We start from the raw sequence: 24,571 nt of genomic DNA on the forward strand, positions 1-24,571 counted from the left end.
AATCACAGACTGGTTTGGGTTGGAAGGGACCTTAAGGATCATCTAGTTCCAACCCCCTGCCATGGGCAGGGACACCCTCCACTAGACCAATAATACTAACTACTAAAAAGTACTAACTAGATAATTCTGGAGCATGTGCAAAGTGATTACTGATCTCCCTACACCACAGATTTCTGTTTTAAAGACGGAAAAATTCATGGATGTAGATGTAGATGAAGATATAGATGCAGATGGCAGGGTACTGAAAACTAAGCCAGTGACGATTGGATCTTCCATCCATAAGCCAATCTAACATTTCTGGCCAACTACCAGCCCTTCTACCTATCTCCTTTCCAAAATCCCTTTAAGATAAGATTTATGGATACATGTATGAGCATCTACTTAATTACGACCTGAATCTATAATTAAAAAGCTTTGACGTGAAAGGATAGAGGGTTTTTTTTCTTAACTCTTACATGTATAGCAGGTTTCTGACCCATCTCTTGAGCTGTGTAAAGGGAAAAAGGTCTACACCAAGGTAATTAGCAGCTTGATCCTGAATAGCTGAATCATAAGAAACAAATTCAAGCTATAAGCAATCTCTTTTTTTATAAGATCAGATTCTGTAGGAAACACCTACTTTATAATATAGATAAAAGCATGTCTGCCATTGTCATCCTGTCAATAGGATTGTTAGTGTCTGCCTGAGGATAAACCTATCTTTTTAAAGGCAGATTACTTCAAAAATAGTTTCCAAAACATACAAAACATACCAAAACATTGTGGTAATATAAACCTTGTTCATTAAAAAAATCCAGAAATAATTGAAGTGGCCATGGTCTTACTGTTGACAACATATTTCAATACAATGCCATCAACGTTCAAAATAATAACATAATCAAATTCTTGTTCATCTCCAACTTGTGAAGTATTATTATAATGTAATTAGTTCTCCTAGAGGGACAGGGTAGACGTGATTTCAACTGCCTGAAGATCTATAAAAGGTTTGGGTCACCAGAGGCAATATTCTACCTACAGATGTTCAGTATTGTGTTTTACAGACTGAAGCAAACGTCATTATGCATGAAAGGACAAAACATCGTACTCAGTTCTCACTTAAGAACATTGTCAAACATCTGCATAATCTTTCTAGTGACTAGCCAGCTAATTTTATCTCTGAAATTCTGCATGAGAAACACACATTCTTGTTGTTACATGGCAACTTAAAATCAACAAGCAATCCTTTTTGAAACAAATCCTTAGAACTATTTCTGAAAAAACAACAACGGTGGAAGAGAGCCATATTTAAAAACTCCAGCATTTCCAAATTGCTATTACAGTCTGTAATGTAACATGTTTTAAAAATGGCTATTTTAGGACATGCACACTTAATGACCAGTGTCTTCGTCTTAGAATGATACTAAATAGACATCATCCTGTAGACTACTTTATAGGCTATGTGGATTGTAAAACAAGTTATACAAGAGATCATGAAACTACAGAACCTCAAAGGAGACAGTGGTTTTTTATGGTAAGGAGAAAAGTCTGTTTTATTTATAAGACACTCCCTTTGCCTTTTTGTAATGTCTAAAACAACATTAGTAAACCGTTTTGAGTCTAGACATTTTTAAATTTAAAGAACTAATAAAAAATTACTTACCCAATTTTCCTTTAGACTAAAAAAGAAAATGTACCCCTCTGTCCCTGATTTTTATAACCTTCTGCACTCCTTCACTCCTAGCTGGTGTATGGATCCCCTTTCTCCCTGGATCATGTGAAAGTGTTCTATTAATGTGAATTGGCTTATGTTTGAGAACACTATGCTGGGTAGCTATGAAGTGTAAGGAATCTGACCCAGGGAGCTGTAGAGCTATGACACATCAGTTCTTCACAGGAATTCTCAGTTGCTGGATGAGAATCACACGAGATAGGTCCTGTACACTGGGTGCAGTCTGCGGTCATAGTTGTTAGTATACTGTTTGCTTACAGCAATGACAAGTTCCATGATACACCAATGTAACTGGAATTTTCCCCTCTGCCTTTTCACTCCAGGACTGTAACTACTAAGTATCAGGCTGCCTCTCTCACCTGACTAACTTAGTAAGTGAAGTTTGGGAAGATGAATCAATTTAGCACGTGACGAACGTATATAACCACAGCATGGCTAAAAGCGGTAGCTGCCTTAAGAAAACCATTGCAAGTCAGCACTGCTCTGTGTATTTCATGAGGAATGCTTTGCTGGAGTTCAGGATAAACATTCAAAGTCTGAGAATGCTAGTAGATTACCTGGCAGGAGGGAGAGAAGGAAAAAGAAGTCTCCTGCCTCCGTTCCATTCTTCATCCCGTTGCCTGTGTTCAGTCTTCTGGCATGCACACGGTCAGAAAAGAGGGAAAACATTGTTTCTTCTCACGATGGGTAAGACAGATCTTTCAACCTACTTGTTTGAATGTAGTGGTTGAAGTTAGAGCATCATATCTATGAGCCTTTCAGGAAAAAAACATGCCAATTTGGTACAGAATTGTTTTAATTATAAACCATCAAAGCACATGTCACTGGAATAGGAAACCCACACCAATCATAGAAATGACTTTTAAGTAGAGCATGTTTTCACTTACATGGTACTTTTGGAAAATCCTCCCTTGGAATACATTATTTCAGAGAGGAAAAAATTATTTCTTTCATAATAGGTTGTGAGTTACAGGCCTTTAAACACATGTAAGAAAAATATACTCACAGCAGCACAAGATATGAAGAAATGATTGTTGTGATAGGATTAAACCTATCACAGAAGTGCTGAGGTTTAAGTCAATTGTTTGCATGGTGTTGGCAATGTCTAATAGGTGATAACTTCTAGAGATTGCTATAAAGAAAACTGAATTCCTACGAATATTTTGGGAATACAGAAATTATTGGCATATTAAAATTTCAATGTCAAAAAATTGCCATGCAGTTTTGCAAAAAACGGGCACAACTCTACAGAGCACTAATTGGCTTTTTCTTTTGCAAAAACCTGACATTGTTCTGCATTTGCTTTTAATTCCTCTGTTCCTCCATCAGAAATATACTGGATGGACCACGAAGGCAGCAGCTGTCAGGCTATTCTCCACTCTGAGGCATCATTGATGTAGGTATATATTTCCTGCTCATTCTTGCAAAGAGTTTTTTATTTTTTATTTTCCTGCACTAAATTGCTGTTTGATTGTAGGGAAAAAGTGGAAGGTTTTGAGCATTTTAGTCTCCGCCAGCATGACTTCCACATGTTGTCGTAGCAACCTTGCGTCAATCTTTCACTTAATGAAACCTTCCAAGTCATTAAAGAGTTCCTGGTGCCAATGAGGGTTTGATCCTGTCGGGGCTTTTTTCCTGATATCCCACTAGATTGGGCCTCAGGTTTTTTTCCGAGTTCTATTAATAATTGTTTTTCGTATTCCTCTGAAAATACTGTCTTAGATTGGCACAATGTATACTGTGATTTGATGGGCTGTAACCTAATCCACTCTGCTGAAAGAGTATCTGGTGCCAGAATTTTACCTCCCACAGGATTAGCTGTACATATGGAAATGAGAGCTTCTGCAAGAACCAAGTATATGAACTTACACTCTACACTGCTAAAACATTTTTTTCAATTTAGCTGCTCTCATTACAAGAAATTCCCTTAACCGTGTTTGCTTGCAGAACTGACAGCTGAATGACAAGCCTCTCTCATGTTTTGTTTCTGATGTTTTCAATTAGTCTAGGCCCCATTTCAGATTACCAAGATTATCTATTAGCCATCACCAGGCAACAAGTCCTGTGTGGCAATGTTCTTAGACAATTAATTTAATGCTTTACCATTTCATCCTGAATAGTAGCATTTATTTTGGTGTATTCATGGGACATGCAAAAAGTTTATGCTTTAAAATCATATGCAACACTCCTAGTCAGTGACTAAACTGTCTCATTTAAAAAAATGTCTTTTTCCATTAAGGCCTAGGAACATCTGCCAGCAGATTGGTATCATCACACCAGGAGGCCAATCTTCTAGAACTGGACAAATGATTAGATTTGATACCAAATCAAATGGTGGTAGATCCACAAGTCTATCGGCTCTAGGTGAGCACCAGCATGCTGGGCAGCTCCATCCGAGATGCACAGTCAACACCACTCATAATTCACTTCTCAGCACCGTAAAAAACCCCATTATTTCTCTGTATTTGATGACAAAGGAGACTGCCTATTGCTTGCTGAAACACAGGATCCATGTGAGCTGCTGCGTATCATGGTATATACAAAGTCTGCAGTGTTAAGAATTAGAACTCAGTTGGAGATCCTCCGCTAAATGTCAGAAACTTTATATGCATTTCTGCACTCTGAGAGGAGGAAAAAGAGGGAATGGTGAAATCTGCACACACTGAATCTCTGCTAATAAATTTTAAATATTTATTTTAAGATTCCTCTGTGTGAGTCTTCTCATTTCAACGAGAATAAGGTTTTGCATATACGTGTGTATGAGAACTGAATGGACATTAGCTGAAAAAATAGTCTTGGTGAGTAAAAACAATTTGAAAATCTCACGATCAACTGAATGTGGACCATTTTCTTAAGTTACTGTTTTCACTGTTGATGATAACAATTGGCATATATACACAATAATAGTCTGGAAAGTAGAGATCTGATCATGTGGACAAGTAGAACTCTCAAAATAAAAATGCAAGAGAATGTCTGGCAATATTGCAAGATGTTTAGTTCATATTAAGCATAGTCAGATGATATTAAAAAATTGTAACTCACATATACTCACATTTGTTAAGCCTATATTTGCATCCTGACAACTTGACTCACTGGGAGGAGAAAGTCCACATATGTTAAGGACATATATGGTAATTTCTTAATAATATCCTCCTGTAATTCCCCTTTTTCTGAAGCTGTGTGTTGTGAGTCAGCTCACAGAAGGCAATGGTATTATTCTGGAAGGTGAGGTCTGGGACATGAGAGGTGCTACTGCATGTGTTGTAAATTACTTTTCAGATTAATAATGTAATTCTTAAACAGAGTTAGTGGCATAGGAGGCAGAATCTGCTGGTTTCCTACTGACATGCAGGATAATCAGTGTTGGCACAATGTCTCTGTGTCACCCTCCAGTCACGAGACAGCACTCTGAGGGTTGTGCTGGCTCTTACTTCCACCCCTGAAATTCTGTCCTCCTGCAGAAACATGCAGTTACACCTTTACAGTCGGCACTCCCAGATTCAGTTTCTCCAGATGACCCAAGATGATATGATACTTGGTTATGCTGTTTGAAATTGCCAGTCTATGCTCTGCAACAAGAAGATGGAATAGGAATTAGGAGTCCTGATAGCATCCATCTTCTTGTTAAAGGAGCATTCACACATCATTCATGGTGTCACACAAACACACACACACACACACACACAGTTATTCTTGGGTGCGCTTCCTCCTTCTTCAGGCTCGACTCTAGCTTTCCTGCAGCAGAGTCTCAGGCGTTGGATTTTATAAAATAATTAATTTAATTGAAAGGTGCAGCAGCACAGGCTGGGTGCCTCCAAAGAGAGGGACCCAGAACAGAGAAATCCCGGGGCAATTATACTCTTGGGTCCCATACACCCGCCTCTCATGCGCTGTCCATGTGTCCTTTAGTCCAATGGGGATTTTTGGTCTGGGGTCTTCTAACATCCAATTGGATTCTTCTTCTGTGTCCAGGCAGGCAGGCTCTTATCTTGCCGACTTGCAGTTTCCGCAGTTTTCCCCGAAGGTTAGAGCCTTCTTATCTTCTGGTTTATGCTCCTTGTTGGTGGAACATGGCGAACTGAAGAGTCCCGGACTTGGAAAAACACTACCGAGACATTAGTGTGATATCAAAATACTTTCCCATACTAAAAGACTAAACTGCAGTACAGCACCGTACTAGCTCCTAGGAAAACTACTAGGAAAATTACTGAGAAAAATACCGTTATTGCAGCCTAAAGGCTTCAGCAAATCTAGCCACTCATGCTAAGTAAAGCTAAGGAAACAGCACAAATCAGACCCTATTATAATCCTACGTAATTTATTCTAATTAAAACCTAGTTATTTCCGTTAAACAACTAGTATCCCTCAACATTTCTGTCTTACCCATAGCTGCATGGTGTGTGATGTGACAGACTGCTCCACGTGAAGAGCAGCAGTCGGCTTTTCCTCTCATTCCTACCACTTCCAAGTGACGTGTGTAGCTTCAGTGGCAGAGGTTTTTGTGATGAAACTGAAAACTGAATTCAGATTAAACTCCACCAATCAATGTGGAGTGGTCTTATTTCACATATAAGTACAAGCTACTGTAGGAATGCAACAGTAATTGTTGAAATCCTTTTATAGAGCACAACATTCTTGTTAAAAGTGAATTTATATGCTGCATGGTATTTGTTGTACTGTTGTGCTTTTTAGTGTTTAATTTCTGTTAATGTGGCTTGCCTCTTTAAGAATACTTTTTGCTACTATATTGTATATTTGAGACAAAGAGCAGTCTGTGGGATATTTTGCTCTTGTATCCAATGAGCAAAAGGCTCTGCTTGTCTAAGCACCAAGAAAGGTCAAGCACAGATTTCAAGAAAGCAAGCATCATCTTCAGAAATGTAAGATGAGTGTTTGTATGAGACTGGATACAACAGCATTTCCTCAGCAAGGTACTGAATCTTTCACTTCGTATTGAACCTCTTACTACATTGCCTCCCACCCAGCTAAGCATTTTGCACTGTATTACAAAGTCTTTGGAATAGGGAATATTTCTTACTACGTGTTTGTGTAGTGCATTGTACAATGAGCCCCAGTCTTGTTTGGATCCTCTGTTGAGTCTTTCTGTGTTAGGGTCCAAAAGCATATTACTCATAATGAATTTGCAACGCAAATTTGATCACACTCTACTAGTCACACAAAGTATAAGAATATAAAATTGTTCAAGAGTCCAAACTATAATTCAATCATTTTGTACTGAAAAATGAAATATTTTAAACATATATTTTGAAAGATAACTTAGGCATAGTTGCAGTCTGTAGTCCAGCAGAAGTACTGGTTTGGGGAAGACAAGGTAGATCCATGACTGTATATCTAATCAATCTGATCTATGAAGATGTTTTAGAACAGCTGCTAAAAATACTCTAATAAACCACCACAATAATTAGAGCAACACAATAGTATTGCTCACATAATGAAATACTGCTATGTATTTTTTTTGCAGGATTAATTTAATTTTGAAAATTAAGCAGAGAAAGCTACAAATAAATTCTTAGATTCCTTGCAATGAAAAGGTATGATTTTTAAAAAGACATTAGGAAAGTTCCTAGAAATCAACTTCTAATGTACTATATTGTTATTCTAATCATGTATTATAATAAACCCCTTATACTCATAATTTGGAATTATATTAAGTCGCATCCATTGTCTTTGAAACAATGTATCATCAATAAAATCATCCTTTAGGATGGCTTTGTTGGAGTCAATGGATTCACACAAGGAATTCATTTTGATTAGCAATATCTTTGCATGGATCAGAGCTTGTGCACACTTGTTAGAAGTTTCATATTAATTGTACCAATCTGTGGTAAATTGTGCATTTAGATTTTGCCTCAAGTTTCACATGTACATTAAGTTCTCAGGAGAACCCAACATGCCTCCTAATTAATGCTCGACCAAATTATGGATGTATAAGAAACTATGGAGTTGACTGACATGCATTATGAAGAAAAGATGATTTTTTGGGGGGGACTTCAGAGGGATGGACATCCCTGCTACTGTATGTGTTCTTTTAAAAAATCTGGGATTCATCAATGCAAGTAACAATATGGTTTTGTGTTAATGTTCTACCATCTTAATAAAATGACTTTTATTTTGTTAAAATTACAGAATACTTCATCTCAATGCCTTTTCTGTAATAGCGTATTTCATCCTGTACCAAAAACATGAAATATTCCCAAATTTGAAAATCTCCTATAATACTAGGGTTCATTATACCTAGAGTACCTTCTTTTTCTAACTTGTTATATGAATATACATTAACAGCGAAAGGAGAGTCAGTTGGAAGATGGAAGTTTGGAAGTTTGTCTTCAACTGTGAATCCTGTGTAATAGAACTTGCTTTAGAACCAATACAAAATGGGATTTAAATTAACCAAATGATGAAGCTACTTCTTTTGGTCTCTTTGGCTGCTTTACCAGACAATTTCCTGCCTACTAAAGCCCTCAAGAAGTCACTGTGAAAGTGTGAAGGTTCTGAACTCTTGCCTCCTGTTTCACAATTTACTGAAATTGTAAAGACTTGTAGGCAATCCTGTCACTATGTTTGGACACTATGTGGTACACTGAAGCAGAGAGCATATGCATTACTGTAACATTATGAACTCCATGATTAAGGGGAGTTACAGGCTGTAATCAGGAAAGCAGGAATGAAACCCTTAGCATACATGGCTGTTTTAAAATTTTTCTAGATTATAGCAACTTGATACTATTACATATTCTTTCAATTCTCTTTTCATCAGAATCTCGTGCAAACTCCAGATTCACAGCTGAAATAGATTGCTAATGATTTTTTTTATCTGATTGGTGCAATAACATAAAGTAAACGTCTATTTCAAAGAATTCTTAAAGCAGGATCATCAGGATGTCAGAAATAATCATTCAGCACACTTCCTAAACTACTGATATTTATACAAGAGTTCTACTACTTATGATGAACCATGAGAAAATAAGGGCAATGAGGGATATCACACAGCCCACTGCTTCAAATTAGAAGCCAGATCCACCATTACACTAAACTCAACTCTACTGATACTGGCACTGAGAAAGGAACAGAGGAGAAACCATATATTAAAGTTTTATTTATTTTTTTTTAGTCTGTAATATAAAATGCTCACCATGAAATGACAAATGTTGTTGAGTTTTTCCAGACTTGTAATGCTTGGTTATGGATAACTTAAAATACTGCAGATACATTTCTTCCCGGTAAATTAATAATACATACTCTTGCATTTAACTCGGCTTTAACTTTGTTGGGTTTTGTATAAACATCACCAGTCATGACTAATTTAGGAGTCTATTCCACTTCAAAGTATACATTTGTTACTTTATTTACCAGAGCACAGATCCCTGCTTAGTAATTAATCTATACATATTATATGGAAATATATGTATTAGAGATGCTCAGACAAGTATATCATCCCTTTGTCTCGAATTTTCACCTCTTCGGCTCCTCTGATGTTAGAGCAGCTTAAAAGTAGATGAAAGATTTGTTACCATCACGTTCGTCATTACATTAAAACTCCTTAATAAAGGTGAAAATTCTAGGACTTTTCTGCTCAACTTTCTAAAAGCAGAAAACTTGCTTATTCCAAGAGGTAAAAAGTCACACCTCGGACGTGCGTGAGCGGCCCTTTCGGGGATTTATTTGAAACGACTTACTGAGGCGCAATTTACTTTGGAACGAGGGAAGGACAACTACCCGCAAGGCGCGACACCGCCTGGGGGGCTGCGAGCGGCGGTCGGTCCGGCTGCTGCATTCCCGCCGCCGTTACCTCAGAGAGGGACCGCCGTTACCTCAGAGAGGGACCGTAGGCCCCGGGCCGCCTCCCTGAGGGGGTGACCCCGCCCGCACGAGCAGGCTGCGGCCGCGCAGCAGGGAGGGAGCGATCGCTCTCCCGCCCGCTTACGAACCGCCGGCCTCGTTCGTCTCCCGCCGCAGCAGCGACCTCGCGGGGCGGCGGTGGTGACTACGCCCGGCCTGTGCCGGCCTTGGCCCCGCCCCGCCGCCCCGCCCCCTCCCCACGGGTTTGGCCCTCTCGGGCCGCCGTCGCGACGGGTAACGGCGTCTCCGTGGCCTTGGCGCCTTCCGCGGGGCCGGGCTGCCCGGGGCGGCGGCCTCCCGTGCCTCTTTCGCGGCGGTTCCTGAAGGCCCGGGCCGCCGACCAGCGATGTCGGAGGCGAGTGGGAGCGGTGATCTGTCCTCCTCGTGGAGCTCGGGCGCGGAGCTGCCGTCCACCTCACGCAACGGCGCCGTGCCCCAGCGCACGCAGCCGCGGCTGTCGAGCCGCCCGCCGGCCTCCGGGGACGAGGGAGAGGAGCCGGAGGCGTCAGGCGAGAGGCCCACGCAGCCGGAGGGCGCCGGCGATGAGCGCAGCAGGAGGATGATCCGGAACCAGTACCGGGAGCTCATATACAACGTGCAGCGTAAGCCCGGGGTGCGGCTCCCCTCAGGGGCGGCCCAGCCCGCGGTGGGGGCCGCCGGCCTGAGCCCGGCCCCGGGGCGGGCACGGCGTTCCTCCGGCGGGGATGCCTCTTTGTGTCTGGGAAATGGGGGCTGCGAGTGGGTGCCAGGCTGGTAGCCTGTCCGTATTGTTTGAGGAACCCTTCAGGCTTTCGTGGGAACTCCAAATTCCTTGGATTGCTGGATTTGTTGGGCCTGTAGTTAGATGGAGATTTGTTTCCCGAGAGACATTTAGATGCCCAGGGATAGGAAGGTTTTGAGGGATTTACCTGCATGTAACGTGTGTGACTGCATTGATGCAGGGGAGCCGTCGGCTTTAGACCTGGAGCTATCCTTGAAAGCCTTTAATTTTGCGTTCGTGGTGTTTGAGTTTTAAACTGCAGGTACCAGTATGTGCCTTGACCAGAAAGTTACTATTAGGCTTTCCAGAAAGTGCTATGGGATTTTTAGCATCTCTCTTGATAGGCGTGTCAGTACTTCTCCCCTGTCTGTCCAGAGTGGGCTGTTTTTCTCATGAAAGCACAACGATGGTTATTTGAGTGAGCACTGCCAAGTTTAACAGCATGTGGTGTTGGTTGTTTTCTGCATGCTTGCTAATTTCGTAGGGTTGTTTTACAAGTGAATACAACGCAGTTTATGGATGATCCAGTCTGTGTTTATGCAGAAGAACAACAGTGGTATGACAGTGCAGTAAGGATGGTGTACTTAAAAGCTGTGCTGTGAGTAGCTGTTCAGAATTGAAAATCTGAAAGCCTTGTTAAATCATATGTATACTGTTACATACAAGTAACTGTTTGACATGGTGATCTTCACAAATCACCAAGCATGCATTTTGGGGGGTTTGTTTGTTCTTTTTGTGAAAATTCTTAATAACTTATGGGTAAGACAAAAAACATACAGAAAACTATCGTATCTAGTAGCTGCTTTGACACAGATACAGGTATTTGACTGGAACCAAGAGGAATATGGGATCCGCTAACATAAATTCAACCACATAAATCTTATTCCATTGAAGTAAATGGAAAATTACTACTTCAAATGGAGTTAATACATAAACATTAATAAAAATGGAGCCTACATAACCTTGCAATTAATGTACTATAACTATATTCTGCTTTTTTGTGTGTATGATGGGCTATGAACCAGCCAGTTTTGATTAAGGTGTAAGTACATATTTCTCGATGCTTCTATATTTAAGTAATTTAGGATTTCATTTGTGTCCCTTCCCCCTCAGAAAATCGTGAGGATATGCTGAGTTCAAAAAGCAACAGACTGACAGAAGCTTTGGAAGAAGCCAATAAACTGTTTAGTGGAGGTAAAAGAAATTCTGTGGTCCTTATTAGAGGTGTTTGCTTGACAGTTAGTTGGCCAAGCGTGAGGCGATGATGCCTTAAAAATAAAAAAGGGCAAGAGAATGAAGTTGAGGTCCAAGTACTTTATCAGTATTATTAAAGTATAACTTGAAAGAGATACGTTTAGTGGAAGAGGAATAGTTTGAATAAGTTGATATGACAAAATAAATACCATTACTTTAGTGTTTATTTGCACTTAAAAATACTCCTTGCTTTACCTTGACTCTGTAGAACAATATATGTAAGTAGTACATGTAAAATATTTTATATGTAAAAGATATTAGCATAGAGGGGTTCATATCACTTGGAGAGATGGAAAACATGTCAATGAAAAATGCATTTTATTTTTTAAGACAATGTGTTGTTTTTACATGCTTGCCTTTGTCAGTGTCATCCTCTCCTTTTCTTTCTTTATTTTTTTAATGCAAAAATTATTATAAGGGTTATGTAAGTGTGTTAGAGGTCATCACAAAAAATGATTTACAAAGCTTTATACCCAGGATAGTCTGTATGTTAAATTTTATTATATTTTTGACAACTTCATATTATTAATATAAAATATTTTCTGTAACAGTTTCCTGTGCACGAGAGGCTGTGCTGGATGCCCAATTTCTTGTCTTAGCATCAAATCTAGGCAAGGAGAAGGCCAATGAGTTGCACTCTGAGATGACAGCATTTGATTCACTAGCATTTGCAGAAGACTTGGTAAGTTCTAGACCCTGAATTTTCCAACAGTTTTGCTAGAGATTTGCCCTATTTGTTACAGAATCATACAATGAAATCTTCAGTTTAAGCAGTACGTGACAGTTCTGATGGAATTTAACACTCTTCTTACGAATTTCTTAACTTTCAGGTTAGTGTTGTTAGTTGTTTTAAAGTATGTATTAAGCATTTCCAATATGCGTAGGGGAAAATGTATCTTAAAATGCAGACGTCCCCCCCCCCATCGTTGCCTTGCTGCTACTTTGTCACAGTTCAGTCAGTTCATGCTCTTAAGGTAGTCTGGTGCAGTTTTTTAATACCTACTGTTTTGTAGTTTCCCAGTAGCTAAGCAGTTTCGTTATCCTGTCACTGCTTTATATCTTTTTGGATGGAGTTCTCAAGGCCTTGTGTCACTGCCATGAAGTGGAACTTTGGATTACTTGTGTGCTTTTAGACTTGACATGTTTGTCTGTCTGTACTGTGACTGGGTGGAAGAGTCAGTTCAGAATAGCTTTGAAGCAGATTTTTTTTTCTTTTTTCTCCCTCCCCTCCCTGAAAAATTTCTCATATGTTACAGCAGATTAATAAGGAATCTGAGTCTTTGATCAAGTCTAGAGCTCTGCAATATAAAAATCATCACGTTCTATTGTATTATTGAAGTTTTTCCTGGGGAAGTCTGGATTGGTGGATGCAGGGTTGGGCCAAATAAGTTGTTGTATGGTATTTGAGGTGCTAGGCTTCCTGGAAGCTTGTGGCATTCAGAAACTGTGGAACAACTTAGCTTTATAGTGCGATTTAAGTAATGCTTTGCTACTTCATACGTCATTGAAATTCTGTTGCAATATAGGCAGTTTTATTTGCCTGTAGATCTTTTTTTTTCATTGCTTGCTGATGCCTGCTGAACACAAGTCTGTATGTGAGTGCTTTTCTGTTTTAATAGTATCTTCAGGAAACTCAAGGTTCTTGTGCAGTGATATTAGATATTAATCTAGCAGGACAACACCATAATACAGTATTTCACCATTAATGTATCTACTGATCTTCTCTAAGTGAATTTTCACTGCAGCTTTTTTTCTTTTGTAGCTAACCTTCATGGGTATAAATCGCATAGAAGTAGAAGATAATGATAGTGATTCTGAGGGCATCTCAGGTGGCTATTTGCCTAGTAATGCCTGGCAGAAACTGGGAGAAGAAACAGAAAAGTATTTCAGAAGAGCACCTTCTTTTCACTATATGTAAGTTTATTTAATAGTATATACTGCAGCACAGGCTAATGACCTTAACTGATTCTTTTCTTTAATGCCCTGGGCTTGAATAGAGTTTAATCTCGAGAAAGTCACAGGGTGTCAACAAGAACTTCTGTGTCGTCTCCGTTCTTAGGGTACAGTGAACTCCTCATCTCCAAAATATTTCATAATATTTCTTTCTTTGATTTTGATTTGGCTTGCCTACAGAATAATATCACTTGTATCTAGTAGAGTAGCAAGGTATTCTTGATTTACCTGTTTCAGACCAAAACCAGTAGAAGTGATCCTCTTTCCTTTAAAAGCTGACTCTTCCCTCATCTTTCTCTGCCTGTACAAGCTGCAGCTAAAATCATGAATAGAGGACCCCCCCCTTTTCTTTTTTCCTCCTTCCCTTCTTCCCTCGCTCCCCAGACAGTTATGGAAAGTCAGATCATCAAGGTCTGTATCTTTTACCTGGCGATTGCATTATCATGAAGAGACCAACAGTTCTAATTGTGCATCTGTGTTAATGGGTTGTCTTTTAGAATCTTGCTTTCTGGCTCTGCCTTCAGAAGAAATCACCTGATTACTGGCAAGTGGCCTTATGTAGAATCAGCATCATCTCTCTTTATGCGTAGGCAACCCATTTAGTAGGAGCCTTTTTAGCTACTGTGAAATGACCTGTAGTCACCTGGCTTATAGGCAACGCTCCAATTCAAATCTCTTAAAGTCAGCCTACAACAGCAGGATCTAGTTCAATTAAATTATCGACAGTAGAGCTGACAGAATATTATTCAGTTGTCTGTGCTTTTACACTTGTTCCGCCCCAGTAAGTATCACTGTAATTGTAAAAAAGTTGCTCAATATAATAATGTGATCATATGATATCTGATATTTAATGTTGGATAGCTGAGACATTTCAAATATATGTTTGCACTTTCAAGCTGTAAGCTCTAAATGACAAGTATATCTTCCAATAATTTTAATGATCTTAAGACAAAACTGACTGCAAGAAAGACTTTTTTTTTATCATTAGTTGCATTTTGATGCCTTAAGTAATGATGGACTTATTTTGGTGGAGGATGTGTGAATATTTGCAATAAAGCGTAATTCTCAGTTTAGGAAAAGAACTACTTATTTCTGACTCCATCTATTCTTATCTGAGGCCTGAGTAATTTTTTTGTCATGGTCAGTCCGTGACTTCTGAAATCGAGTGGTCACAACTCACCCAAGATAGGGAAAAATATGTGCTGCAGAATTTTTGGTCATCTGCTGAGCTAATTTGAATTGAGTCTCAATTCACACTCTCTCCTTTAGGCATCTAACTTGGTGGAGATTCAAGGCAACCAAAGTTAGGAGCCTAAGTTCCTTATATAGTCAATGGAGAGAGGTAAGCACTTCAAGAAAGTGCCTAAATCTAGCACATATATTACACTCACGTTGTTTAATGAGAAACTTTAGATCTCTTGTTAGTGTACTGAATGTTCTATTGGTTGACTAAATTTTAAAAATTTGTGGCTTTAAAGAAAAAAAAAGCTTACCGCAAACCTGAACTTAACAATAGATGAAAAAGAGATGAATATTGTATGGAGAGAGTTTTCAAGGCAGAAAGGTTTGTAATAAATTCAGATGGAGATATTGGAGGATATAAACCATATACTCTGTTTCACTTCTTAACTAGTTTTAAGAAAAGTAGATTTAAAGTTTTCAGTTTAAAAAAAATAAAGTTGGAATAATTGCATCAAATCTTACACATCCGTTGATAATTGTGGTGTGAGGCTGCCAACACATATTGGGAGCAGCTTTTGGGGATGGTTGTTTACAGAAATCTCTAAATGTAATGAGGCTTTATTTTTAGATATCAGTAATTACTTTGCACTTTTATCGGGAGATCAACTGCTCAGTATGTAAATTTCTTAGCATATGATGTAAAACATATTTCCATATAAATTATGTTGTTCTTATTTCGGTTAGGTTGGGATCTTTCAAGTCTGATCCTCCTGTACCAAGGCAACGGATTGAGAGGCAGAAAAAGGCTACAGGAGGAGAAGAAAAACGGGCAATGCCTGCTCAGGTTTGTGAAGTGTTAATATTTATTAATGATTTGTTATGGTATATTTATTACAAGTGACTTTAAAATCTTTCTGTTCACGTTGTTCTGGCATTTGTAGTTATGAACTGCATAGTACTAAAGGATTCAGACTTAATGATTAGGCTTCTTGATTTGTTTTGTGTGGACTGCGGTATTCACTGAGTGGAAGGAAATAGGATTTACAGACTGATTTCAAGTTCAGAAATAGGATTAACAGACTGATATCAAGTTCAAATTATCTTATTTGCTCTGATGCTCATTGCTTTGAAAGGAAACAAAAAAACCTTCTTTACTGTGTTTTCAACTTTTATTTAAGAAGTGTCTAACAGCGTGTGGCTTTTGCACAGCAATGTGGTTAACAACAGCAAACTAACTAGCTCACTTAACCACTATTTTCTCTGCTTTCTGTTTCCCTATTCTGTCTGGCAAAAGTCTGAGATTGCTTGCAGAGTAGTTTATATTTGAAACTTTGAAAACATAAACCACATTGTTATGGGAACATCTGGCTGATAATGCCATTACAGAGAGGGAAAATGTTGAGTATATCTTTTTAAATGCAGCTTACTTCATGATAATCCAAACAGTGATAGAAATCACTAATACATTTTGTACTGGGAGGAAGAGGAGCTGGAGGGTTTGGGAGTGTTGCTGATGACCATCAAACAAGTTAATCTGTGTTAGATACATAGTTAATGTGTGACAGTTTCTGTAGCTTGCTTTGTTGCAAAGTTGTCAAAGGGAAAGTGGGTGTTAAAAGGAACAGCAAACAGGTTACTGAGGACTGTACTTGAAAAGTGAATTTGGTACTCTACTGATGACAGTACTTGAAGGATGATTTGGAGTATCCTGGTTTACAGATAACGAACGTATCTGTAAAATCACAATAATCGTGTCCTTTGACCATGCCAAACTTCATGCCATGCCATTTCTTACATGTAAACTTTGGTGCCTTTTCTGAAAAAAAAAAGGTTAAAGAACTTAATAAACCGCCCTTCTACACTTATAAATAAACTTCTTCAGTAAACTCATGGACTATGTACTACTGGGGGTAACCTAGTTCCACAGAACTATTAGAAAGTAAGTGTAGACCTGTAAATGGGCTCAAAATGTACAAACTGTGGCCTTTCAGTTTGATATTGTAAAATGGGAATTAATTCCTTAAGCACTTTGTAAGTTGTCTCATGTTTGTGTGTGTCTGTAAGTGCATGTGTGTGGCATAGAGAGAAAAATTTGTCTTTTATGTATTCATAAAAGGTCCTTTTCATATTCTTGTCTTACAACAGTGGTTATTTGAGGTGAAACTATGTTTCTTTTTTCCAGTTAAAAAAAATGGAGGAGTCTCACCAGGAAGCTACAGAGAAAGAAGTAGAGAGGATTTTGGGATTATTGCAAACTCATTTTAAAAATGATCGTAAGTATGATTCAATTAAGCTTTTAAAGCATTGATTTGAGAAAATGAATACTCTTAATCTTCTACAGTTACAAGTGGTTAAACTATAGAAACAAAATTAGATGGCGTTTGCAAGTAGAAATCTTTATGTTGAGGGATATATACTATGTATTTTTTATGAACACTAATCAGTTGCTGTTTGATTGCAAAGTAAATTTAAATCCTACCCTCTTCCTCTTAGAGCATGCCATTTTTTTAGAAGGCAATCAAACAGTCACCATGTATGTATTTGTGTGTGGCAAAGATGGGAAGAAAATAATATTCTCTAGAAACTTTGTTTCTTTCTGCAGGCAACTGGGAATTCAGCATTGTAAATAAATTGCCATAAACATTCAGTTAGCTTTGAAAAGGAGTAATGACTTTAAGTTTGGTTTTGCATATATTAGCTCTGTGTATGCCACCTGTTTGTGGGGGGTTTTTTTGTTGTGTGGTGTGGTGTTTTTTTTTTTTAACAAATTGATTTTTTGCATCTCTAGCTGATACACCTATTTCCTTCTTTGACCTTGTGATTGATCCAAACTCTTTTGCACGCACTGTGGAAAATATCTTTCATGTGTCCTTCATTATAAGGGTAAGGCATGACATGTTCTTGAAATCTTATTTTAGATATTGGAATTATCTAGAAATATTGATTTGTTATTTTTATGGCTTTAATATTGACAGATTAGGTCTTGAATATTAGGAATCCTAATTTGTTTTCTACAAACAATCTATGACATTTTGGTAACTGAATAAAAAAGAAAACAGAGTTGACAGACTATTTTTTTTTACTAGATTTTTTACTACAGTCAATTTACCAACAAATAATAGTGAATTTTTTGCTGTCAATACCCTTTTCAAAAAGGGATTATAGCTCACATTATTTTAGATTATAGAAGAGTAGTCACTGAGCATAGAAGAGTTATTGAGGTTGCAGGAAAGTATGTCAGTGCAGTGTTTTATGTTCTCTTTGAATCTGTAGATTTGTACTTCAAATTATACTTTGTCTAAGAAATAAAATGAATTTGGGAAAAGGTAAACACACAAATATATTTTGACTAAATTCAGGTTTATAGTGAATAGTGATGTGATTATGAAGGGTTAACTCAAGTAGATGTCATGAATAATAATGATTTATAATAAATCAGAGTTTTTATAATCTAACAGCTACCAACTGTCCTATATCAGCTGCATTCTTTATGAATAAGTGCTAAATTTAAATATTTTTTCTTACTTGGTTTTACCAATTAAGATTCTGTATCAATATATGTACCTGTTTATGTAGTATATTAATTTAAAATATGAAATCTCAGTGCATTGTCCTAATTAGATCTAATTTCTGAAACTTTAAATCCTATTGTCTTTTAGGATGGTTTTGCAAGATTAAAGCTGGATGACGATAAATTGCCAATAATAGGTAAAATCTATCTTTAAAAGACTATAATTGTTTTTTGTTACAACATTGAAAAAAGTAGCTGCATCTTCTGCGTTTGCAAAGTTTTAGGTGTATTTTTAGGTGCAAGAGTAGAGAGTCAGGGATATGTGGTGAATGTAATCGAAGGCATGAAGGTTTATGAGTAATTGAAAGGATCGAGCCTCTTTAAATAGCAAAATATGGAAAAAGGCTGTTATGCTGATCTATACAAATTGATCACATTAATAGAAGTAAAAGCTTATTACCTTTCCTTATAAGTGATAGTTAAGCTTTGCTGAGAAAAGATATTTTTGCGTGTGAGAAGTCTCCTTCCTCTATTTGAGTTGGGAAGCATTGCAACTTCAAAACAGTTGAAAAGGAACATATGAGGTCTCTGGCTTTTGTTCCCACATGATATTGATGGGATTAAGACTTTGGTGGGATTTCATAAAGGATTAAATTAAAGTTAGTTTTTGAATTTTTAGGAGGTAAGACTAAAGAAATTTCTTAAGAAGCATATGTTACAGGCCATTGATAGAGACTAGCTTAGTGGGGTATGGATAATTGATTTGCTTTTTGTGAAGCTTTTGTATTCCTGGAGGAAGCTGACTTTACAAGTGTAAAGACTATGAAAATTCTATTTTGAACAGAGCCTTCAAAAGATAACGAGGGAAGGGAGGATGACCGTGGTGCTGGAGCACGGAACCAGGTTGTCTTATCTCTGAGCCATCAAGAATGGAAGGTATAATAGATAGCACTTGATACTTTTGATTAATTTTTTGTAATCTTAAGTGTAAGAATGCATCTGAGAGCTGTGCTGTTATGTACTCTGATGAGCCTAGGTGTTCCTTTCTATATTATTGCTACATTTAATTTTATGGATTCCAAATCAATCACAAATCTAATGAATGCTTTTAACTGCAAGAAAACTGAGAGTTGGGATAGCAATTTCATCTTTGATCCTTGAAGCCTGGTCAGTTTAAGTGCTTTTAAGTTGTGCAGTGACTTGCCTTTACTGTTTTATACAAGGACTGCATAAAGATGGAGCCCGTTTCTTCCCTTATATATGATACTTGCTTCTAGAGGGGAAGTTCTCCATACAATTTCCTCGCTGTTTGCTGTTTGTAATAAATCTTAGATTAAACAGTAGTTTTTAGCACACACAACTTTTCTCCTTTGTCCCTCACTCAGAATGTGCAGAAGAAACTTAGTCATTTGAAATAGTGCTGTAGTATGAGAAACTTTATTACTACCTGGGGGTAACTGCAATTAAATTGAAATAGTTCAGCTCTTGTAACTTACGTACTCTTGCTATCTCTAACCAGGAGATCGTAGAAACATATGAAATAACAGAACCCATGATTAGCCCTCCTTGTCAAAGAAATGAAGATGAAATGGAGATACCTTAACTCTTCAAGTAAGTTCTTTTAATAAGTCAAACTAAATAAGGGTAGAGTGTATGAGTTCCTTATGCATGTGGAAGAACTGCAGGAGAACTAGCAAATGTAGAAAAACTACAAGCAGGATAACCGTATAGCATCTGGAATGTTTCTATGTTCTTGATCTCTTCATGGAACAAAATGTCATCTAGTCTTCTAGGCAGTAATTAACTGAAAAAAACCCTTTATTTTTACATTTGATGTTCAGTCAAGTGATATACTTGTTATTTTTTTTTTGGAACTTTATATTCGCACTTGGAATGCAATGCTGTGAAGAATCATAGCTTAGTTTTTGTACTTTTTTTTAACCTACTGACAGCTCATGAGTTAATAGAGTAGTCTGAAGGAGGATTTAGGGAGGCAGGGGAAGGGAAGACAGTCTGGTTCCCTCAAATCCTTTAAACAATAGGATTGAATTCTTTTATTACCACGGTTGTTCGGTAAGTTCCAGATCTTAATGCATATTGTCTTATTGTCTGATCTTTTTTTTCTTTCCCCCTAGGTGCCTTAAAGAAAATATTTTAAAATGTTTCCTTCAGAGAAGATTTTATATGTATATATTGTAAAATTAAATTTATTTTTATTGGAACATTGTGACACTTATATATAAGCTGTATTGTTTATACATGTCACAGGGTTATTACCGTATACTTTCTATTTATTATGGCTATGTTTACTACTTTATATAAGCTTACTGACACTTGCAAGCACTAAAAAGGAAATGCTGTCCCCCTTCTTTCATCCCTTGTCTCTCAGCAATAGCAGCCTGTAAGTGGAATTTACATGATTAGCCACCTCTGCTCTGAGAATCTGATCTAGATGATCTTGGGTGCCGCAGGAGAAACTTGATATTATCTTTCTGTTCTTACTCTTCTGGAAATCAAGGTTTGACTTTAGAAATTTGGTCTCAATTACAGATAAAAATTCTTCCTTCCTCTTCTCTTTTTCCTAAGTCCATCATGTGTATTGGTTTCGTAACTTAGGCAGGACAGCTCTCTTAGGCTGTGGAAGTATTTTCTTCAAAATAAATAAAAGTCTAGCTCCATCTCCAGAAAATGCTCTTCTGAGGACCACTGTCTGGAGGTTTTAGGATTTCTTGCTTGCTTTTATCCTCAGGCAGGGTTTCTGATCACGCAGCTGGGCGGTAGGTACCAAGGGGTCTGCTGTCCTGCTTCCACCACCCCTCTTGGAGCACGTTTCCGGGGGTCGCTCAGGCTGTGAGGGTATGTCAAAACACGGTTTCAACACCTACCAGAAAGCTGAGAGCCTTGCGTTCGTGCAAACCCAGCGAATGGGGCAGGCCTGGCCGGGCGCAGCCTGCACCGCTGAAGGCGGCAACCTCCGCCGCTGCTCCCGGGCGGGGCGCTGCGGGGCAGGGACGCTGCGGCGAGCGGGGCCGCTGGGCGCCATGCATGCGGCCGTGGTGGAGTACAAGGGCTGGAAGGAGGGCTACCGCTGCGGCTACTGCGCCTCGGAGCAGGGGAAGGTCTCCGCCGGTAAGCGGGAGCAGACGGGCCAAGCCGGGCCGGGGCCGCCTGGGGTCCTGTCGGGGGGGGAGCCGCGCCCGGGGGCGTGGGAGGGCGGCCGCCCTCACTAAAGATGGGGGAGCTCGCCCGTGGCAAACATGGCGGGGCCGCAGTTTCCTGTGGGCGCTGCCTGTGCCCTGCCCGTAACAAAGATGGCGGCGACGGCTGTTTCCGGGAGGCCTGGGGCGCCGTGTGGGGCGGCGGGCAGGGTGCTGTCCTGAGCCGGGCGGCGGGGCAGGGCGAGCGAGGCACCGCGGGAGATGGCGGCGGCCGGCAGCTCTGCGAGCATCGTCGAGTACTTCGGCGGAGAGGATGGCTACCGCTGCGGCTACTGCAAGAACGAGAACGGCAACCTCTCTCATGGTGCGGCCCGGGGGCAGGGCGGGCTGTGAGAGGAGCCGTGAGCGGGCCGGGCCGCGCCGGTGCTGCCGGAGAAGGGGGCGGCTGGGGGCTGCGGGGCTGAGGAAGCCCTGCGAGCGGCGAGTAAAGGCGGCGGCTTGGCAGCAACGTCTGTCCTGCTGGGAGCGGCAGCTGCCCTGCCCTCCGGGAGTCCCGAAGCCCCGTACCGCGGGTCCCAGAGGCAGCCTGCGAGGGGACACCGGCCGAGCCGGCTCCCGCAGCCTCCCCGGCGAAGCGGCCGGTTAAAGCGAGACGGGCTCGGTGTGGGGCTGGGGCCGCCGGAGGCCGCGGGCTCACCGGGAAACCTTGCCTGATGGCCTGGTCTTACGGCAGCACTTCCTAGCCCGGGGGCAAACCATCCAAAACAACGGGAAAACTTTGTAAAGGGTGAAATGTTTTAATTATCACTATCATAATATATATACCCTACCCAAGGATGCGGTTAGGATCTCACCTGCAGCGTTCTCTCGATACAGTTTTACTCTCAGGGGCGAGTGCCCAGCCTGACCCTCCACCTGCAGCGTCTGTTGATAAGAGCGTGTCAGCCTAAAGCTCTAAAGCTGTGCCCAGGCAAGCTTCACTTAGGCCAGCTCAAGGGCAGCGGAGTGTGTTCTTTTCCCTGGTGAAGAGGTGACAGTCCATGAGCCCCGCTCGGCTTGGTGGCCGCTGGGTCAGTTGCTCTCCAAGGGGTCCCTGGGAATGGTCTGTGTCAGCTTAGCGCCTTCCGGAGAGTTCTACTGGCCCAGTGTTTCTGACTCAGAAATATTTAATGTTTAGTACAAAATTAAGGAGTAATTTGAGGTTATATTGTTGGTGTATCTCTGGGAAAGATAGCAAGCGGAGAGGTAAACTTTTTGACTTGTACAGTCGGAGCAATATAGTTGATTGCATCCCAAGATTTGTGTTGGTTTTGGGTTTTTTTACACTTAATGTGGGTGTTGAAATCAGTAATTTATGAGATTTATGAATATGCCAAATCCTTGAAAAACAACTATTCGAAAGTTACCCTTAGCTGCTCAGATTTACAGTGATATTTCTGTAGAATTTGCTGTATTGTACTGTTTTGAACTATAACTGTGGTCAGTCAAGTGTATCACCTTATTATTTATTTCAGGTATGTGGGCACATTCGATGACAGTTCAAGATTACCAGGATCTCATAGATAGAGGATGGCGAAGGTAAATTTGAAAAGAAAATACAAAGCTGTGTTGTCAGTTTAGATTCAATTTAGAATCCAGACTTAAAACTTAGGTCTGTGAAAACAGTTAACTAGTTTCCTTAAGTAACTGAAATCGAAGCGTTTGTCCAATGCTCTGTGACTTTTTGTAACATGACACTGTTGAACAGGAAAATATTTGGTTATTTTAGAAGGATAGTATTTTGATATAGCAGCAGAAAGCTGAGGAACTTGTTTCTTGACTTGTTACTCTTTGTGTAATATTTTGATATTATTCCAACCAAAAAGGGTGATCTTCCATTTATTTTGTAGTATAAGCAACAAAAAATAAATATGTATGTATTATTCTTTTTAGAAGTGGAAAATATGTCTACAAACCTATCATGAATCAAACATGTTGTCCTCAATACACAATAAGGTAAGAAGCTCAAAACATACTACTGTAAGTGATTTGACCGCTTCAAATATCTTCAACCATTTGTCTTTACAGCTTGAAATGTAGAGCCCTTGCAAAGTTTCTCTACTTCTAGCAATACTTTGAATACTGAATATATGTTGTTGGGTTTGTGTCCAGGCATGCCAGCGGCTCTGTGATGTTTTTCTGTGAGCTATTTCCAAAGTGCGTACCCTTGCCTTTTGCTTCTGGGTTGCAATCCAAAGCAAGAGTCCTGTGATTGCTCCCTTGCTCACTGGTTGTAGGTGAACCAGTATGTCTGTACCCCACAAACACTGCTGTAGTAGCCCAAATAAGAGAGGCTGTCAGTTGAATAGCTATGAATAGTTGTAGATACGCTGTTCTGGCCTTAGTAGTGAGTATCAGTGCTGTATCTATAAGATGGATAAGTGAAAAATTCTAGTGTATTATAAGAAAGCTTTTTTATGCACTGCTTGAGGTCACATTGGCATGTTTTGGTGATTATAGTGATATACATGCAAAACATACCATAAAGAATGATGTTATGCAGAACAAGGTAACATAATTTTATTAACTGAAAGTGTTGATAAAATATTTCACCGCTTAATGTAGGGAAACTTAAGAAATAATTGAAAGTATATATACAATGAAACTTTTTAAAGTGGTTCCTTAACGTTTTTTTGTGAAATAATCTTTCACAAAAGAAATGGTCATAATTTTTTCTTTTTAAGGTGCCAGGCTTTGCGTTTTCAGACCTCCAAATCCCACAAGAAAGTTCTGAAGAAAATGTTGAAATTTATTTCCAAAGGAGATGTCTCAAAAGTAGTGGGTGAAGGTAAGAAATTCTTAGTGTTTGAAAACCAATACTGAAGTTTGAGAGGAGGATCAAGTACCTTCTGGAGTGATTGAATGATGTCCTGGCTTCAGCTGGGATAGAGTTAATTTTCTTCCTAGCAGTGGGTATAGTGCTGGGTTTTGGATTTAGGATGAAATTAACGTTGATAACACACTGACGGTTTGGGTGTTGCTGGGCAAAGTTTACACCAAGTCGGGGACTTTTCAGCTTCTCAGCCCACCTTGCCAACCAGGAGGCTGGGGGTGCACAAGGAGCTGGGAGGGGACACGGCCAGGACAGCTGACCCCTGCTGACCAAAGGGATATTCCATACAATATGGTGTCGTGCTCTGTATGCA

The 24,571-nt window shown here is 39.6% G+C and overlaps 3 protein-coding genes across 9 annotated transcripts in view; 2 read left to right on the forward strand and 1 right to left on the reverse strand.

Annotated features, from left to right (window-relative positions):
* TACC2 (transforming acidic coiled-coil containing protein 2) overlaps nucleotides 1-1,755 on the reverse strand; it is a 143,306-nt gene extending 141,551 nt beyond the window's left edge. For both annotated transcript variants that reach the window (XM_054831853.1, XM_054831856.1), the window contains exon 1: nucleotides 1,640-1,755. The gene's annotated coding sequence lies outside the window, so the exon portion shown is untranslated. The remainder of the gene's footprint in view (nucleotides 1-1,639) is intronic.
* A 7,989-nt stretch (nucleotides 1,756-9,744) lies between these two features.
* Nucleotides 9,745-20,883, forward strand: NSMCE4A (NSE4 homolog A, SMC5-SMC6 complex component). The gene is made up of 11 exons (XM_054831616.1): nucleotides 9,745-10,170; nucleotides 11,442-11,522; nucleotides 12,134-12,264; nucleotides 13,345-13,496; nucleotides 15,462-15,561; nucleotides 16,900-16,990; nucleotides 17,506-17,600; nucleotides 18,377-18,425; nucleotides 19,073-19,164; nucleotides 19,748-19,839; nucleotides 20,364-20,883. Exons 1-10 carry the CDS (start codon nucleotides 9,915-9,917, stop codon nucleotides 19,829-19,831), a joined length of 1,131 nt encoding a protein of 376 aa, XP_054687591.1. The 5' UTR covers nucleotides 9,745-9,914; the 3' UTR covers nucleotides 19,832-19,839; nucleotides 20,364-20,883.
* A 159-nt stretch (nucleotides 20,884-21,042) lies between these two features.
* Nucleotides 21,043-24,571, forward strand: part of ATE1 (arginyltransferase 1) — an 84,119-nt gene continuing 80,590 nt past the window's right edge. For 2 of the 6 annotated variants that reach the window (XM_054831615.1, XM_054831612.1), the window contains exons 1-4: nucleotides 21,043-21,357; nucleotides 22,901-22,964; nucleotides 23,319-23,381; nucleotides 24,110-24,213. In XM_054831615.1, the coding sequence (XP_054687590.1) occupies nucleotides 21,087-21,357; nucleotides 22,901-22,964; nucleotides 23,319-23,381; nucleotides 24,110-24,213 (502 nt within the window). In that variant the 5' untranslated portion in view covers nucleotides 21,043-21,086. Of the gene's footprint in view, nucleotides 21,358-21,527; nucleotides 21,751-22,900; nucleotides 22,965-23,318; nucleotides 23,382-24,109; nucleotides 24,214-24,571 lie in introns of those variants that run through there. The other 4 variants (XM_054831611.1, XM_054831609.1, XM_054831613.1 and 1 more) reach the window with 4 other exon arrangements.

Source organism: Grus americana, chromosome 7 (assembly GCF_028858705.1).
Source record: "Grus americana isolate bGruAme1 chromosome 7, bGruAme1.mat, whole genome shotgun sequence".
Lineage (NCBI taxonomy): Eukaryota > Metazoa > Chordata > Aves > Gruiformes > Gruidae > Grus > Grus americana.

Bases quoted from the DNA above. Each gene is read 5' to 3' on its own strand.
- NSMCE4A (XM_054831616.1), top strand. From the start codon at position 9,915: ATGTCGGAGGCGAGTGGGAGCGGTGATCTGTCCTCCTCGTGGAGCTCG. The intron at 16,991-17,505 runs GTAAGTATGATT...TTGCATCTCTAG, and splicing joins AACTCATTTTAAAAATGATC to CTGATACACCTATTTCCTTC. The intron at 19,165-19,747 runs GTATAATAGATA...ATCTCTAACCAG, and splicing joins TGAGCCATCAAGAATGGAAG to GAGATCGTAGAAACATATGA.